The sequence below is a fragment of the Phyllobates terribilis genome, unplaced genomic scaffold (genome assembly GCF_046119375.1).
Source record: "Phyllobates terribilis strain yellow unplaced genomic scaffold, ASM4611937v1 Scaffold_7__3_contigs__length_470593459, whole genome shotgun sequence".
Lineage (NCBI taxonomy): Eukaryota > Metazoa > Chordata > Amphibia > Anura > Dendrobatidae > Phyllobates > Phyllobates terribilis.
Genome location: NW_027362767.1, coordinates 251,863,322 through 251,881,397, shown reverse-complemented (window position 1 = coordinate 251,881,397; position 18,076 = coordinate 251,863,322). Strand labels below are relative to the sequence as shown.

The window sequence follows — 18,076 nt, the reverse complement described above, 5'->3', positions numbered from 1 at the left end:
TCATGCATAGTATATGACATTGGAGGGTGACGGGCTCGCCCCTTCATACATAGTATATGACATTGGAGGGTGACGGGCTCGCCCCTTCATACATAGTATATGACATTGGAGGGTGACGGGCTCGGTCCTTCATACATAGTATATGACATTGGAGGGTGACGGGCTCGCCCCTTCATACATAGTATATGACATTGGAGGGTGACGGGCTCGGTCCTTCATACATAGTATATGACATTGGAGGGTGACGGGCTCGGTCCTTCATACATCGTATATGACATTGGAGGGTGACGGGCTCGCCCCTTCATACATAGTATATGACATTGGAGGGTGACGGGCTCGGTCCTTCATACATAGTATATGACATTGGAGAGTGACGGGCTCGCCCCTTCATACATAGTATATGACATTGGAGGGTGACGGGCTCGCCCCTTCATACATAGTATATGACATTGGAGGGTTACGGGCTCGGTCCTTCATGCATAGTATATGACATTGGAGAGTGACGGGCTTGCCCCTTCATACATAGTATATGACATTGGAGGGTGACGGGCTCGCCCCTTCATACATAGTATATGACATTGGAGGGTGACTGGCTCGGTCCTTCATGCATAGTATATGACATTGGAGGGTGACGGGCTCGGTCCTTCATACATAGTATATGACATTGGAGGGTGACGGGCTCGCCCCTTCATACATAGTATATGACATTGGAGGGTGACGGGCTCGGTCCTTCATACATAGTATATGACATTGGAGGGTGACGGGCTCGCCCCTTCATACATAGTATATGACATTGGAGGGTGACGGGCTCGGTCCTTCATACATAGTATATGACATTGGAGGGTGACGGGCTCGCCCCTTCATACATAGTATATGACATTGGAGGGTGACGGGCTCGCCCCTTCATACATAGTATATGACATTGGAGGGTGACGGGCTCGCCCCTTCATACATAGTATATGACATTGGAGGGTGACGGGCTCGCCCCTTCATACATAGTATATGACATTGGAGGGTGACTTTCTCGGTCCTTCATACATAGTATATGACATTGGAGGGTGACGGGCTTGCCCCTTCATGCATAGTATATGACATTGGAGGGTGACGGGCTCACCCCTTCATACATAGTATATGACATTGGAGGGTGACGGGCTCGCCCCTTCATGCATAGTATATGACATTGGAGGGTGACGGGCTCGGTACTTCATACATAGTATATGACATTGGAGGGTGACGGGCTCGCCCCTTCATACATAGTATATGACATTGGAGGGTGACGGGCTCGCCCCTTCATACATAGTATATGACATTGGAGGGTGACTCGCTCGGTCCTTCATACATAGTATATGACATTGGAGGGTGACGTGCTCGCCCCTTCATACATAGTATATGACATTGGAGGGTGACGGGCTCGCCCCTTCATACATAGTATATGACATTGGAGGGTGACGGGCTCGCCCCTTCATACATAGTATATGACATTGGAGGGTGACGGGCTCGCCCCTTCATACATAGTATATGACATTGGAGGGTGACGGGCTCGCCCCTTAATACATAGTATATGACATTGGAGGGTGACGGGCTCGCCCCTTAATACATAGTATATCACATTGGAGGGTGACGGGCTCGGTCCTTCATACATAGTATATCACATTGGAGGGTGACGGGCTCGGTCCTTCATACATAGTATATCACTTTGGAGGGTGACGGGCTCGGTCCTTCATACATAGTATATGACATTGGAGGGTGACGGGCTCGGTCCTTCATACATAGTATATCACATTGGAGGGTGACGGGCTCGGTCCTTCATACATAGTATATGACATTGGAGGGTGACGGGCTCGGTCCTTCATACATAGTATATCACATTGGAGGGTGACGGGCTCGGTCCTTCATACATAGTATATCACATTGGAGGGTGACGGGCTCGGTCCTTCATACATAGTATATCACATTGGAGGGTGACGGGCTCGGTCCTTCATACATAGTATATCACATTGGAGGGTGACGGGCTCGGTCCTTCATACATAGTATATGACATTGGAGGGTGACGGGCTCGCCCCTTCATACATAGTATATGACATTGGAGGGTGACGGGCTCGCCCCTTCATACATAGTATATGACATTGGAGGGTGACTGGCTCGGTCCTTCATGCATAGTATATGACATTGGAGGGTGACGGGCTCGGTCCTTCATACATAGTATATGACATTGGAGGGTGACGGGCTCGCCCCTTCATACATAGTATATGACATTGGAGGGTGACGGGCTCGGTCCTTCATACATAGTATATGACATTGGAGGGTGACGGGCTCGCCCCTTCATACATAGTATATGACATTGGAGGGTGACGGGCTCGGTCCTTCATACATAGTATATGACATTGGAGGGTGACGGGCTCGCCCCTTCATACATAGTATATGACATTGGAGGGTGACGGGCTCGCCCCTTCATACATAGTATATGACATTGGAGGGTGACGGGCTCGCCCCTTCATACATAGTATATGACATTGGAGGGTGACGGGCTCGCCCCTTCATACATAGTATATGACATTGGAGGGTGACTGGCTCGGTCCTTCATGCATAGTATATGACATTGGAGGGTGACGGGCTCGGTCCTTCATACATAGTATATGACATTGGAGGGTGACGGGCTCGCCCCTTCATACATAGTATATGACATTGGAGGGTGACGGGCTCGGTCCTTCATACATCGTATATGACATTGGAGGGTGACGGGCTCGCCCCTTCATACATAGTATATGACATTGGAGGGTGACGGGCTCGGTCCTTCATACATAGTATATGACATTGGAGAGTGACGGGCTCGCCCCTTCATACATAGTATATGACATTGGAGGGTGACGGGCTCGCCCCTTCATACATAGTATATGACATTGGAGGGTTACGGGCTCGGTCCTTCATGCATAGTATATGACATTGGAGAGTGACGGGCTTGCCCCTTCATACATAGTATATGACATTGGAGGGTGACGGGCTCGCCCCTTCATACATAGTATATGACATTGGAGGGTGACTGGCTCGGTCCTTCATGCATAGTATATGACATTGGAGGGTGACGGGCTCGGTCCTTCATACATAGTATATGACATTGGAGGGTGACGGGCTCGCCCCTTCATACATAGTATATGACATTGGAGGGTGACGGGCTCGGTCCTTCATACATAGTATATGACATTGGAGGGTGACGGGCTCGCCCCTTCATACATAGTATATGACATTGGAGGGTGACGGGCTCGGTCCTTCATACATAGTATATGACATTGGAGGGTGACGGGCTCGCCCCTTCATACATAGTATATGACATTGGAGGGTGACGGGCTCGCCCCTTCATACATAGTATATGACATTGGAGGGTGACGGGCTCGCCCCTTCATACATAGTATATGACATTGGAGGGTGACGGGCTCGCCCCTTCATACATAGTATATGACATTGGAGGGTGACTTTCTCGGTCCTTCATACATAGTATATGACATTGGAGGGTGACGGGCTTGCCCCTTCATGCATAGTATATGACATTGGAGGGTGACGGGCTCACCCCTTCATACATAGTATATGACATTGGAGGGTGACGGGCTCGCCCCTTCATGCATAGTATATGACATTGGAGGGTGACGGGCTCGGTACTTCATACATAGTATATGACATTGGAGGGTGACGGGCTCGCCCCTTCATACATAGTATATGACATTGGAGGGTGACGGGCTCGCCCCTTCATACATAGTATATGACATTGGAGGGTGACTCGCTCGGTCCTTCATACATAGTATATGACATTGGAGGGTGACGTGCTCGCCCCTTCATACATAGTATATGACATTGGAGGGTGACGGGCTCGCCCCTTCATACATAGTATATGACATTGGAGGGTGACGGGCTCGCCCCTTCATACATAGTATATGACATTGGAGGGTGACGGGCTCGCCCCTTCATACATAGTATATGACATTGGAGGGTGACGGGCTCGCCCCTTAATACATAGTATATGACATTGGAGGGTGACGGGCTCGCCCCTTAATACATAGTATATCACATTGGAGGGTGACGGGCTCGGTCCTTCATACATAGTATATCACATTGGAGGGTGACGGGCTCGGTCCTTCATACATAGTATATCACTTTGGAGGCTGACGGGCTCGGTCCTTCATACATAGTATATGACATTGGAGGGTGACGGGCTCGGTCCTTCATACATAGTATATCACATTGGAGGGTGACGGGCTCGGTCCTTCATACATAGTATATGACATTGGAGGGTGACGGGCTCGGTCCTTCATACATAGTATATCACATTGGAGGGTGACGGGCTCGGTCCTTCATACATAGTATATCACATTGGAGGGTGACGGGCTCGGTCCTTCATACATAGTATATCACATTGGAGGGTGACGGGCTCGGTCCTTCATACATAGTATATCACATTGGAGGGTGACGGGCTCGGTCCTTCATACATAGTATACTATATATTTGTTCTACCAATGGGTTTGTTCATTTTGCCTAATTGTTGATCTGTCTCTGGATGTGACCTAGAGCATGATAAATGGCCGAGGGACTGATGCGTCTCTTTTTATCCCGCACAGGTCATAGAGAACTGTCCTGTCACCGGCATCCAAGTAAAGACTGATGACTTTGGGGTCAAGAGGGTTGTGGCTGTGGAAACGGAATATGGCACCGTGCGGACCCCCTGTGTGGTAAACTGTGCAGGTAACAAAAATACCTGCTGTGATGAAACTCTCTATCTATCTATCATCTATCTCCTATCTAGCTATATCACATCTATGTATCTATTTCATATCTATCTATCTATCTATCTATCTATCTATCTATCTATCTATCTATCTATCTATCTACATCTATATATTATCTATCTTTCACATATCCATCCATTCGATCTATCTATATATCATCTATCTCATATTTATCTATCTATCTATTCTATATCTATATATTATCTATCTTTCACATATCTATCCATTCTATCTATATATCATCTATCACATATTTATCTATTCTAATTATCTATCTATCTCATATCTGGCTTTATCACAACTATCACTTATCTATCTATCTATCTATCTATCTATCTATCTATCTGTCTATTATCTGTCTGTCTATTATCTGTCTGTCTATTATCTGTCTGTCTATTATCTGTCTGTCTATTATCTGTCTGTCTATTATCTATCTGTCTATTATCTATCTATCTGTGTATCTGTCTATTATCTATCTGTCTATTATCTATCTGTCTATTTTCTATCTGTCTATTATCTATCTATCTTTGTATCTAATTATCTTTGAACAAGACGCTCAGCGAAGGCTCTGCTGTACTGAGCTGAAGCATTGCCTCTGTTCACATGGGCCATCTGTCTATTAATCTCATATCTATCTTTCTATCTTTGTATCTATCTATGTACTTTCTGTCTTTTTTCTTTTTCTTCCTCTTTCGTTCCCTTTCTTTCATTCTCTCTCTTTTTCTTTCTCCTTTTTTTTTCCTCTTTCTCTTTTTTTTCCCTTTCTTTCCTAATACATTCCTATTTTTTGCTGTTCTTTCCTGTAGGTGTCTGGGCTAGGACTCTTGGACAAATGGCAGGAGTGAACGTTCCTCTGGTAGCGATGCACCATGCCTATGTGGTCACTGAGCGGATCGAGGGAATCCAGGTCCCATTACTCAGCTCGCAGTATTTTATATCTTGTCCTAGTTTTATGTATCTGCTGTCATTATGTCACTATTCTCCAACATGTTGCCACAATTATGTTAAAATATTGGTGCATTTTTAATTAGGTCACAATCTTATAGTGTGAAGTGCGCGGTCTGCACCCATCTGTCATCCCCACAATGCACTGGGCCTGACCTTCATCAGGCAGCGCAGTATCCATTAGTGCAGTCACTGGAGATTTAATGTTAACTAATAATGTGGAGGAATGTGAAGCCCCTGTCCTGTATCGGTGGGACAGTACTGATAGCAGCCCTCTCCTTCCAGTACCCTCTATGATATGTGATGAGCCACAGTTCTACAGTTCCACAAATGACCACAAGAGGGACTATTTCCAAACCTATAACCAGATATCACATGCTGTCACATAAGCAGTGGCGCAGCACTGGGGAGGGAGTGGTGGGGCAAGACAAGTATTTAGCGGCCCCTAACCTATGTACCATTAGTGTTCCCTGAGTCCCTCCCACCAGTCCAGTTATAAGCCTCTTATCCCCCAAGCACATTATTATACTATACATACATACATATATATATATATATATATATATATATATATATATATATATATATACAGTATTATATTTTCAATAATATTCTTTTTATTTGGGGGGTGTATTATATTTTAAGACAGTACTGATGTAATTATAGTCAACCCTCTAGATTTTCTTCCTTTTAATGAAATCTGCTATTACGTTTAAAAAAAAGTTTTTATTAATATTATTATTTGTTAATGTAACAGTTTCATTACCATACTCTAGCCCTAACCCTAAGCTTAGCCCTAACCCTAGTTAGGGTTAGAATAAGTGTTAAAAAAAACATACTGTTATTGTTTTCATGGAAAGGACATTGGGGCAAACAGATACCAAGCTAGGAGGGTGGTGTTTTGTTTTTTTTTTCTCTGGGACCCCCTAATTTCTATGTACACACTTGAGGAAGTTTGACTGGGAGAAGACCTCTTTTTTTCTGGGGGTGGAATCTGGTCCATTACAGATTTTAATAATAAATGGAGATTGATAATATAATCCAGGGCCGGCTCCAGGTTTTCGTGGGCCCCGGGCGAAAGAGTCTCAGTGGCCCCTTTAACACATACCACGATTCATGATGCACAGATACGGCGGAGACATATAGGTATACAACACAGGGCCCAGCCTGCCCCCTCATCCTTCACATATGCAGACATGCACAGTGCGCAGACATGCACACACACAGTATGCAGACATGCACACACATACACACATACACATGGTACACAGATATGCACACATACAATACGCAGACACGCGCATACATAAACATATACACAGATACGTGCACATACAGACATATGTACAGTACAAACCAAAAGTTTGGACACACCTTCGCATTTAAAGATTTTTCTGTATTTTCATGACTTTGAAAATTGTTCATTCACACTGAAGGCATCAGAACTATGAATTAACACATGTGGAATTATATACTTAACAAAAAAGTGTGAAACAACTGAAAATATGTCTTATATTCTAGGTTCTTCAAAGTAGCCACCTTTTGCTTTGATGACTGCTTTGCACACTCTCGGCATTCTCTTGATGAGCTTCAAGAGGTAGTCACCGGAAATGGTTTTCACTTCACAGGTGTGCCCTGTCAGGTTTAATAAGTGGGATTTCTTGCCTTATAAATGGGGTTGGGACCATCAGTTGTGTTGTGCAGAAGTCTGGTGGATACACAGCTGATAGTCCTACTGAATAGACTGTTAGAATTTGTATTATGGCAAGAAAAAAGCAGCTAAGTAAAGAAAAACGAGTGGCCATCATTACTTTAAGAAATGAAGGTCAGTCAGGCCAAAAAATTGGGCAAACTTTGAATGTGTCCCCAAGTGCAGTTGCAAAAACCATCAAGCACTACAAAGAAACTAGCTCACATGAGGACCGCCCCAGGAAAGGAAGACCAAGAGTCACCTCTGCTTCTGAGGATAAGTTTATCTGAGTCACCAGCCTCAGAAATCTCAGGTTAACACCAGCTCAGATTAGAGACCAGGACAATGCCACACAGAGTTCTAGCAGCAGACACATCTCTACAACAACTGTTAAGAGGAGACTTTGTGCAGCAGGCCTTCATGGTAAAATAGCTGCTAGGAAACCACTGCTATGGACAGGCAACAAGCAGAAGAGACTTGTTTGGGTTAAAGAACACAAGGAATGGACATTAGATCAGTGGAAATCTGTGCTTTGGTCTGATGAGTCCAAATTTGAGATCTTTGGTTCCAACCACCGGGTCTTTGTGCGACGCAGAAAAGGTGAACGGATGGACTCTACATGCCTGGTTCCCACTGTGAAGCATGGAGTAGGAGGTGTGATGGTGTGGGGGTGCTTTGCTGGTGACACTCTTGGGGATTTATTCAAAATTGAAGGCATACTGAACCAGCATGGCTACCACAGCATCTTGCAGCGGTATGCTATTCCATCCGGTTTGCGTTTAGTTGGAAAATCATTTATTTTTCAACAGGACAATGACCCCAAGCACACCTCCAGGCTGTGTAAGGGCTATTTGACCAAGAAGGAGAGTGATGGGGTGCTACGCCAGATGACCTGGCCTCCACAGTCACCAGACCTGAACCCAATCGAGATGGTTTGGGGTGAGCTGGACCGCAGAGTGAAGGCAAAAGGGCCAACAAGTGCTAAACATCTCTGGGAACGCCTTCAAAATTGTTGGAAGACCATTTCCGGTGACTACCTCTTGAAGCTCATCAAGAGAATGTCGAGAGTGTGCAAAGCAGTCATCAAAGCAAAAGGTGGCTACTTTGAAGAACCTAGAATATAAGACATATTTTCAGTTGTTTCACACTTTTTTGTTAAGTGTATATAATTCCACATGTGTTAATTCATAGTTTTGATGCCTTCAGTGTGAATGTACAATTTTCAAAGTCATGAAAATACAGAAAAATCTTTACATGAGAAGGTGTGTCCAAACTTTTGGTCTGTACTGTACATATTTGAACACAAATTTTTAAAAACACATATAAAATGGACATAAATATATATACACTGTCATACGCACTGACATACACAGACATTCACATCATACATGCGCACACACACACACATTAGAAATATTTTTAATATGGGCATTTGGGAACCTGGCAACAAGCCTCGCTCACCTGCCCCCAGCCTGTGTCCCGTCCAGCTCCTCAGGCATGTGGCTGTGCAGGGCCGCCGGCGTGTGTCTGATGGCCATCACAGACATGGCGCTATACCATCAGGAGGGCCCACTCGCCGTCGAGGCCCGGGCCGCTCCCCCAGTATCTGTGAAGGATCGCTGCTAGTGTTTGATTGCCAGCACTTCACCAGACATGGCCGCGTGTAGTGCGCTGTGCGGCTGTGTCTGCTAGTAATGATGCGGCAGGAGTGACACTCAAGCACAATGAAAGGTGCAGTATCGCCCCTGCCATGTCATTACTACCAGACGCAGCCGCACAGCGCGCTGCCATGTCTGGTGAAGTGCCGGCAATCAATCAAGCAGCGCCGGCAGCCCTGCACAGATCCTGGGGGAGCGGCCCGGGCCCCGACGGCGAGTTGGCCGCCTTGATGGACCAGAGCCCTGGCACTTGCCCGGGTACGCCGGGTGCTGACGCTGGCCCTGATGTAATCTATCTAATATCTATGACTCTCATATCTATTGCCTATCTATCTATCTGTTCTATCTATCTTATATCTATGTAGTATCTATCTCTATCTAGCTATATATTATCTATATATCTATCTATCCATATATCTTATCTATCTATTTATCTTATATCTATCTCATATCTTTCTATTATCTCTCTATCTTATATCTATCTATCTCTCTATCTATTATCGATCTATCGATCTATCTATCTCTTCTTCCATCCATCTATCCAATCTATTTCATAGGAAATTAATATTGATTTTTCTTCATTTTTCTTATTTATAATCACTATTGTTTATCTTCACGTGTCATATTTTTTTGTTTTTGTCTCTATTTTTAATGAATATATTTTTTTAAGGTTTATTTTTCTCGGTTTCTCCTTTTTTCTCTTTCCCACCCCTCAGGATTTGAGTTTTCAGACGCTCAGAGCAGATCACAATGTGTCTAAATTCCTTTTCTTCAAATTTCTCTGTGGCGTTTTATTTATAGAACATGCCAAATGTGCGGGACCACGACGCTTCGGTGTATCTCCGTCTCCAAGGTGACGCCTTGTCAGTGGGAGGATATGAGTCAAACCCTATATTCTGGGAAGAGGTGAGACGCTGATTGCTGTCAGATACATGAGACAAAGCGAGATGAGCAGCCGCGTACCGCGCCGCTCCTTCCTCTCCTGTCAGCGGCGGTTATTATCAGTCATTACACCATGGCAGCTCCGCTCCGCCAGCCGCATCCCTTCCTGCCCTTAAATAATTGAGAATTAAACCTAATTATCATTATTTCATTGTTTCTATCCAGGATTCGGAGGTAATTTATAACCTCTGAATTAAGGTCATTTTCCAGGTTTTTATAAATAAAGTTTATTGAAGTGAAATCAGAAAGTATTACATAGGTGTTCCATTAATTCTGTCTTGTTTGTGCTTCTTTCAATAAACTTTATTTATAAACATGCGGAATAACATTCTAATGTGTCCATTTGTTTAGGCCTTAAAGGGGTTTTTCCCACAAACAAAGTAGAAATGTACTTAATAATGTAATTAATAGATCTCGGAATAAAAATAAGTTTCACAATTGATTGTGTTAAAAAAAATTTCCTATGCTGAGTGAGATAATCTTATAAATGTGCCCCTGTTGTGTACTGTGTAATCATTGTGTCTGACCGTGTTGAAACTTGGTCTGATCATACCACATCTCCTGGGCAGGTGAAAGAAAAAGAGTATACAGACATTACAGAATTACAGCAAAAGAGAGTATACAGACATTACAGAATTACAGCAAAAGAGAGTATACAGACATTACAGAATTACAGCAAAAGAGAGTATACAGACATTACAGAATTACAGCAAAAGAGAGTATACAGACATTACAGAATTACAGCAAAAGAGAGTATACAGACATTACAGAATTACAGCAAAAGAGAGTATACAGACATTACAGCAGGGGATCACAGCTGATTCTTTTTGTGAGGCGAAACTTTTCACTGCCTGTTTTTAAGCAATGTTTTACTTCAAAGAATCAGCTGTGATCCCATGATGTAATGTCTGTATACTCTTTTGTTTCCTCCCCTGCCCAGGAGCTGTGGTATGATCAGACCATGTCCCTGCACAGTCAGACACAGCCATTACACAGTACACAGCAGGGGCACATTTATAAGATTATCTCAGCACAGGGACATTGTTTTTAAACATCCAATTTTAGAACTTATTATTATTCAAAGATCTATTGATTCAAATTTTGATTAAAATTAACTTTGTTTGTGGGAAAACCCCTTTAATGCAACCCCTTTTTCAATTAATGAAGTGTTGGTGACACCCGAATAGTCACTGGTCTGGGTCATCTGGGACCACCAATGACCACAGGAGTCCTCACCCTCCCATCTCCCAGCCCCCTATAAATAAAGAGGTGGCTGGCTACTCTTGGGCAGATCTCACCATTCAAAAACACCTGGATGTTACCCGCACCCTCCTTTATCAGATTCCCTGGATATGCCGTAAATGTTTAAGAGTAGCAATTTCCCTTTAACCCCTTCCTGACCAGGTGAATTTTCCATTTATGCGCTTTCGTTTTTTCCCTCCACGTCTTCCAATAGCCATAACTATTTTTTTTCCATCATTGTAGCCGCATTGTTTTATACACTTTTGAATTACCCAATTCATTTCACCGTATACTGTAATGGAAAATGGGTAAATAAAATTCCGAATGAGGTGAAATGGTAAAAAAAAAAATCCTCGCAATCCCACCATTTTTTTTCTCTTTTGTTCTATTTTCACTATGTTCGTTGTTTCGTCAAAATGACCCTCATCATGATGCTCTAGGTCAGTACGATTATGGCTATACCAAACTTGTACAGGTTTTCTTTTTAATTACGGTAGATGTTTTAATTGCAAAAAAAAAAAAATGTTTGTGCGTTTTTTTTTGTTTTTTTTTTGAGACCCGTAACTTTTAAAATCTTTCTTCTAATGGAGCTGTGTGAGGGTTTGTTTATTGTGCACTGAGCTGTGGTTTTTATTGGCACCATTTTGGGGTACATGACGATTTGGTTGCTTTTTAAAGAATTTTTGTGGGTGGGGGAAGCTTATAAATAAAGGCATGGGAAAGTGGTGAGTCAATTCTTTTTTAAAATTACTTTTTGTAGGGGTGGGCAATTAATTTTCCCGAGGGGCACATGAGAGTCTGACTGTTGTGGAAGGCTGAACCAAGTGGCTGAAATTAATTCTGCTCAATATTAATATTAACATTTTAATTACAATTATTTTATATTAATATTAATTGTATCACTTAATATTGAGCAGAATTAAGTATGCTGACACCCTCCTATATACAGCATGAGCTCACACACAGCCACCCTATATACTGTATGAGCCTCTATATAGCCCCCTATATACAGTATGAGACCCCCAAATAGCCCTCTATATACCGTATGAACTCACACAGCCCCCATTTGCTGTATGAGCCCACACACAGCCCCCCCATATGCTGTATGAGCCAACATACAGCCCTTTATATACCATAAGAGCCCAACATAGCCCCCTGTATACAGTATGAGCCCCCACATAGCCCCTCTATATACAGTATGAGCCCCCACATAGCCTCTCTATATACAGTATTAGCCCCCACATAGTCCCTGTATACAGTATTAGCCCCCACATAGCCCCTATATACAGTATGAGCCCTCACATTTCCCCCTTTTATACACTGAGCCCCCACATAGCTTCCTATATACAGTGAGCTCCCACATAGCCCCTTATATACAGTGAGCCCCCACATAGCCTCCTATATACAGTATGAGCCTCTCATAGTCTCATAGCCCCCTAAATACAGTATGAGCCCCAATAGAGCATCCTATATACAGTGTGAGCCCCAACATAGCCTCTTATATACAGTATGAGCCCCCATATAGCCCCCTAAATACAGTATGAGACCCCATATAGCCCCTATATACAGTATGAACCCCCACATAGGCCCCTGTATATAGAGTAAGAGCCCTCACATAACCCCCTTTTATACACTGAACCCCCACATAGCTTCTTATATACAACATAAACCCCCACATAGCCATCTATATACAGTATGAGCCCCCACAGAGCCTTCTATATACGGTGTGAGCCCCAACATAGCCTCCTATATACAGTATGAGCCATCACATACTGCCTGTATACATGTAAACATCCCAAACACATATGAAAAAAAAACAATTCTTGTCTCCGGGGCACTGACTCTCTGAGATCCAATGAAGTGACGTCATCGCATCTGTTGTCTCACATGCTGATTAGTGGAAGAAGGAGCCTGCATCCCTGTCCCCACCAAGGTATTCACCGCTGTCTGTATCCCAATGAGGCGGATAGCGGTGACAGCGTGCGGTGGCGGACAAGCAGTGGGCGCTATTGGTTCGCGGGCCGGACAGTAAGCGGACTGAATGTGGCCCGCGGGTCGTCGTTTGCCCAGCTCTGCACTAGACGACATGAACCTGGAATCCTTGAACCGCTTGTTGTATATACTGCAATATTTCAGTATTTGGACGAAATCACAATCTCCAATGAAAAGGAACGGCACCACTTAAATTCCACTTTCAGAGATTGATGGCAGCATTTAAGTGGTTGAACAGCGGTGATCATCACTCCTGTTAAAGCAGGTGACGGCTGTGTAACAAAGCCAACACCTGCATTGTATGGAGCCACACCTGATTTAGGATGTACTGATATATCCCATGTCAGGAAGGTCTTATGTCAATGGGGCTGAGCTGCAATACTAAATACAATCTATGGAAAGGGGTGATGCTTTTTTTTAAATATTTTTTTCTATTGTAACCCCAGGTATCGGATAAGTTTGCATTCGGCCTCTTTGATCTGGATTGGGATGTCTTCATTCAACATATCCAAGGAGCGATAAACAGGGTACCTGCCCTAGAGACCACGGGTATTAAATCCACTGTGTGCGGCCCAGGTGAGCAGTTACCAGACAGAATTTTGTTTTTCCCAGCTTAGATAATGGCTGCAGTGGCGTAGTGTGGAGGTGGGCGCACAGTTCGGGGGGCCCGAGCGCCAAATTGTATGGGGGCTGTAAATTTTGCTCCCTGCCCTTATTGCTGCTTCTCCTTGGAGCAGCACCAGGCACAGTGAGTGCTTGCCCAGTTACCGATGGTCGAGATGATTAAAGCCGCCAGAAGCTGCTTTGATATCTAGGCCGATACCACAGGTTCCTGTGCAGAGCACACTGTGCAGGATGAGGGTATCATCGGCTGCTGCACTCTGCATAGGCGGTAAATGAGATAGCAAAGCTCCCAGTATGATAATGTGAGCTTTGTCATCTCGGTTACTGCCTATGCAGAGCCGATATAAAAAATAATCCAAACTACTGCACTCTGCATAGGCAGCAACTGAAATTACAAAGACTGCACTGTCCTCTCCCACAGATCCATTCCTCTACTCTCTTTTGTGTTTGTTTTTATGAGAGGAAAGACAGAGACCTGCTGGGGGAGCTGTCCTAAATGTAAAACATTGGCCCTTGTAAGAAAAAAAGAAACATTTTTACATACTTTTTATAGCCCTAGTTATGGTTAGGAGTAGGGTCATGACTAGGGTTAGGACTGGGTTTAAGGTTAGGACTGGGGTTAGGATTTGGATTAGAGCTAGATATTTGGTTGTAATAATCATGCAATGTGTCTGAATGTAAGTTGCAAGTGATCATTTACCATTAGGCTGGGAGGGGGGAGGGGGTAATTGACTTTTTTTTACAGCCAAATCGCAGCCCTAAAATTGTTATAAGACAGCAAATCACGCAGATGTTTTTGGTCACTTGACTTATGTCTGAATCGCTTTGTATCCTTAGCCTACTCAGAAAGCAGAATAGAGAGAATTTATGAGAACAAGTAAAAATGTCACCACTAGGTGGCAGCAGATAGTAAGCCATGTTCCGGTCTGGCCCTCATCTCTGGATCCTTATACACCTGGTGACACTTTTAGATAACTTGCTTAGAACAGAATATATATTCGATACACCCCGTTATCTGAAGCGGTACGAAATAAAATGATCTGATCTCAGCCGGAAGCTTCCCCACGTCCCTGCATGATATTTCAGTCTCTTCAACTTGATTTGTCACCCAGCTTTCCTAGACTTCTAGCCAGTCAGCAACTTGCACATCATAACACAACCCAACTAGACAAACTTGCCAGTCAGGGGTCTAGAAAAGCTGGGTGGCAGCCTCTGTGGCAGCTGCAATGGGCTCCATATTGGAGGCTCCCATCACTTCACATTAGCCTTCATTGCTATGATGGATATCAAAGTAAAGCTGCGATGTCTCCTGTCCCTCTGCCGCGATTCATAAAATGCCTCCTTTAATTCTGCTGGCGGGACAGGGACAGGCCCCGGCTGCTGTGTCCTCCGGGGACATCTTCTGCCTCGGCCATTGATATCTAGGTCACATCTTTCTCCTAACCAGATCCAACATGACATGTACAATGGAGATCCTCTGGCCCGGGGCAAGCGCAGCCTTGGATAGAGGTGTAGAAGGCAGAAGGTGGCAGACGAATGTCTATTATACATGTCTTTGAGTGGGAACAGCGGCCTAAGAAATCCCAAAAAGCCAAATTATTCATCATTCTCATCTGCTCTCATACAGTCTTCATTAGAGGGCCATTACGCCCGTTTTTGCGATTTCTGTTCCCAGGTTATAATTAGGGGAACATCACCCACGAGCTGCTGACAGCACGCTGCATTCCTGGGGGAACATGCTTTCTTAGGCAGTGCGGTAGCCATAAGGAATAGATGGGGGCAGCACGAGAGGAAGATGCATTTTGTGGGTGGGTGTCAATAGTTGTGTCATTTGGGGGACTGAGACCCCAATGAATATGAGTTTTGACCACAGAGATGTTTAACCCTCTGTCTGAGGCGGAGATTCGGTGGGTTCCTACTGGGCAACTCAGCCCCTGAAGACAAAGTTATTAAGGTCTCCATATATAGGACCCTAATTACATATTATCTATTTTTCTGTATTTCCCAGAGTCCTTCACTGCTGATCACAAGCCGCTCTTAGGCGAATCTCCAGAAGTTAGAGGCTTTTTCCTGGGCTGTGGATTCAATAGCGCAGGTAAGGGGGCCAAAATCTGGATGAGCCACTCCATGTACACAATTATACCGCCAGGTCAGTGGCTTTCCATCTTTTCTCAAACTACAACCCCCAGTATGCGAAAGTTTCTGCCTTTGATGACACAATGGGAGTTGTAGTAGAGGTGGAAGTCATAATTTATTAGGAAGGCTGGCATATAATCAACTGACCAATCCCCCCTTCCCGACAAAATCAGCTTCTTGGCTAAGTACATTTTTTCACCTGGTGTGAATGCCACTGTCCACCTGAATCCGGTATTGATTTTCTTTTGTTCCTGCGTCTCTCTGTTCCTGAGATATGGCCCCTTCTTCCCTGTATATAAATCTAGTCTTTTAACCAAGTGGGCAGGATCGTCAAGAAGACGTCCACAGTAAATAGTTATGACTACGCCCACTTGGTAACAAGACTAGATTTTTATACAAGGAAGAAGAGGCCATATCTCAGGAACAGAGAGACGCAGGAACAAAACAAAAACAACGCCGGATTCAGGAGAACAGCGGCATTTAGGGAGCCTTTCCTCTCCTGATTCCGGCCTTAAGGCGCCATGAATAATTTGGTGTGATCAGCCATTTTGGCGGCAGGCATCATTTCCTATCTGCAGTAGGGCCCCCAAGGTGGACCGGGTAGCATGTCTGTTCTGCTTCCAGTACGTTTCACTGACCTTGAATCACAGATTAATTACTAGGAATCGATGTAAAGACATATTTCTTGTGACGGCTCCTGTGGTTTCTTCAGGTATGATGTTGGGAGGAGGATGCGGGAAGGAGCTTGCTCACTGGATTATTCATGGCCGCCCAGAGAAAGACATGTACGGCTATGACATCAGGTGAGAAGAGAGTCTGCTGAGTACAAGGACCATCAATGATTTATGGGATATAATCGCTGCTCGCACATTTCTGTGCTTGGAGTCCAGAACATAACCCCTCACCCCATATAGAAAGGAGGTCATCCAAGGACTGGGTCCTGCGATCCATCCTTTACATTGTGGTGTAAGTGATGAGAAGCAGCAGTCATCTGACAGCAGCTCCATTGTGTTCTAGGGAAGAAGCGGCTGTCACATTACAACTGCTCTCATAACGTTTATCCAAAGGAAAAAAATAATGATGGCATAGAGTTAACTGTAAGATGTTTAGGGTGTGCGTGCATTAGGATAGGCCTAACCTCGCCCCGTGCATTATATGTGCATGCAGAAATATTGCTCCTAGTGAAACCCATAAGTGTTCCTACACCGTACGATATCCCTTTCATGGCCCTAATAGTGCCCATAGACACAGTATTATACCTCCCGCAGTCCCCTCACACAGTATTCTGCCTCACTCAAACCGCTCACGCAGTATGATGTGTCCCACAGTTCCCCCACACAGAATAGTGCCCCCCCACAATTCCCCCACATCACATTATGCGCTCTACACAGTATGATTTTTCCCCACACAGTATGATGCCTCCCACAGTCCTTTCACAAAGTATGATGCCTCCCACAACCCCCTCACACAGTATGATGGATCTAACAGTCCCCCCACACAGTATGATGCCCCCACAGTTCCCCCACACCATATGATGCCCCCTACACCATATGATGTCCCTCACAATGCTCCTACACAATATGATCTGCCCTCACACAGTATGATGCCCCCCACAGTCCCCTCGCACATTATGATGCCCCCACAATACCTCCTACACAGTATTATGCCCCCTACAGAATATGCCCTGTCCACTCACACAGTATGATATCCTCACAGTTCCCTCACACAGTATGATGCCCCCCACTGTCTTCTCACACAATATGGTGCCCCCCACAGTCCCCCCATATCATATGATGTCCCCACAATGCCCCCTACACAGTATGATGCCCCCTATCTTATGATATCTTCACAGTTCTCTCACACAGTATGATGCCCACACAGTATGGTGTTCCCCACAGTCCCACCACACAGTATGGTGCCACCACATCCCCTCAAAATGTATGATGCTCCCACACACAGTATGATGCTCCCATACACAATATGATGCTCACAGTACCACCACATACAGTGTGATGACCCCCATAGTCTCCCCAGTATGAAGCCTGCACAGACCCCCCACACAGTATGATGTT

At 44.6% G+C, this 18,076-nt stretch overlaps 1 protein-coding gene across 6 annotated transcripts in view; it reads left to right on the top strand.

Annotated features, from left to right (window-relative positions):
- SARDH (sarcosine dehydrogenase) overlaps positions 1-18,076 on the top strand; it is a 96,030-nt gene that overhangs the window by 19,440 nt on the left and 58,514 nt on the right. For all 6 annotated transcript variants that reach the window (XM_073640249.1, XM_073640245.1, XM_073640250.1 and 3 more), the window contains exons 5-10: positions 4,608-4,731; positions 5,582-5,682; positions 9,870-9,974; positions 13,691-13,820; positions 15,877-15,963; positions 16,717-16,807. In XM_073640249.1, coding sequence (XP_073496350.1) covers positions 4,608-4,731; positions 5,582-5,682; positions 9,870-9,974; positions 13,691-13,820; positions 15,877-15,963; positions 16,717-16,807 — 638 coding nt within the window. The remainder of the gene's footprint in view (positions 1-4,607; positions 4,732-5,581; positions 5,683-9,869; positions 9,975-13,690; positions 13,821-15,876; positions 15,964-16,716; positions 16,808-18,076) is intronic.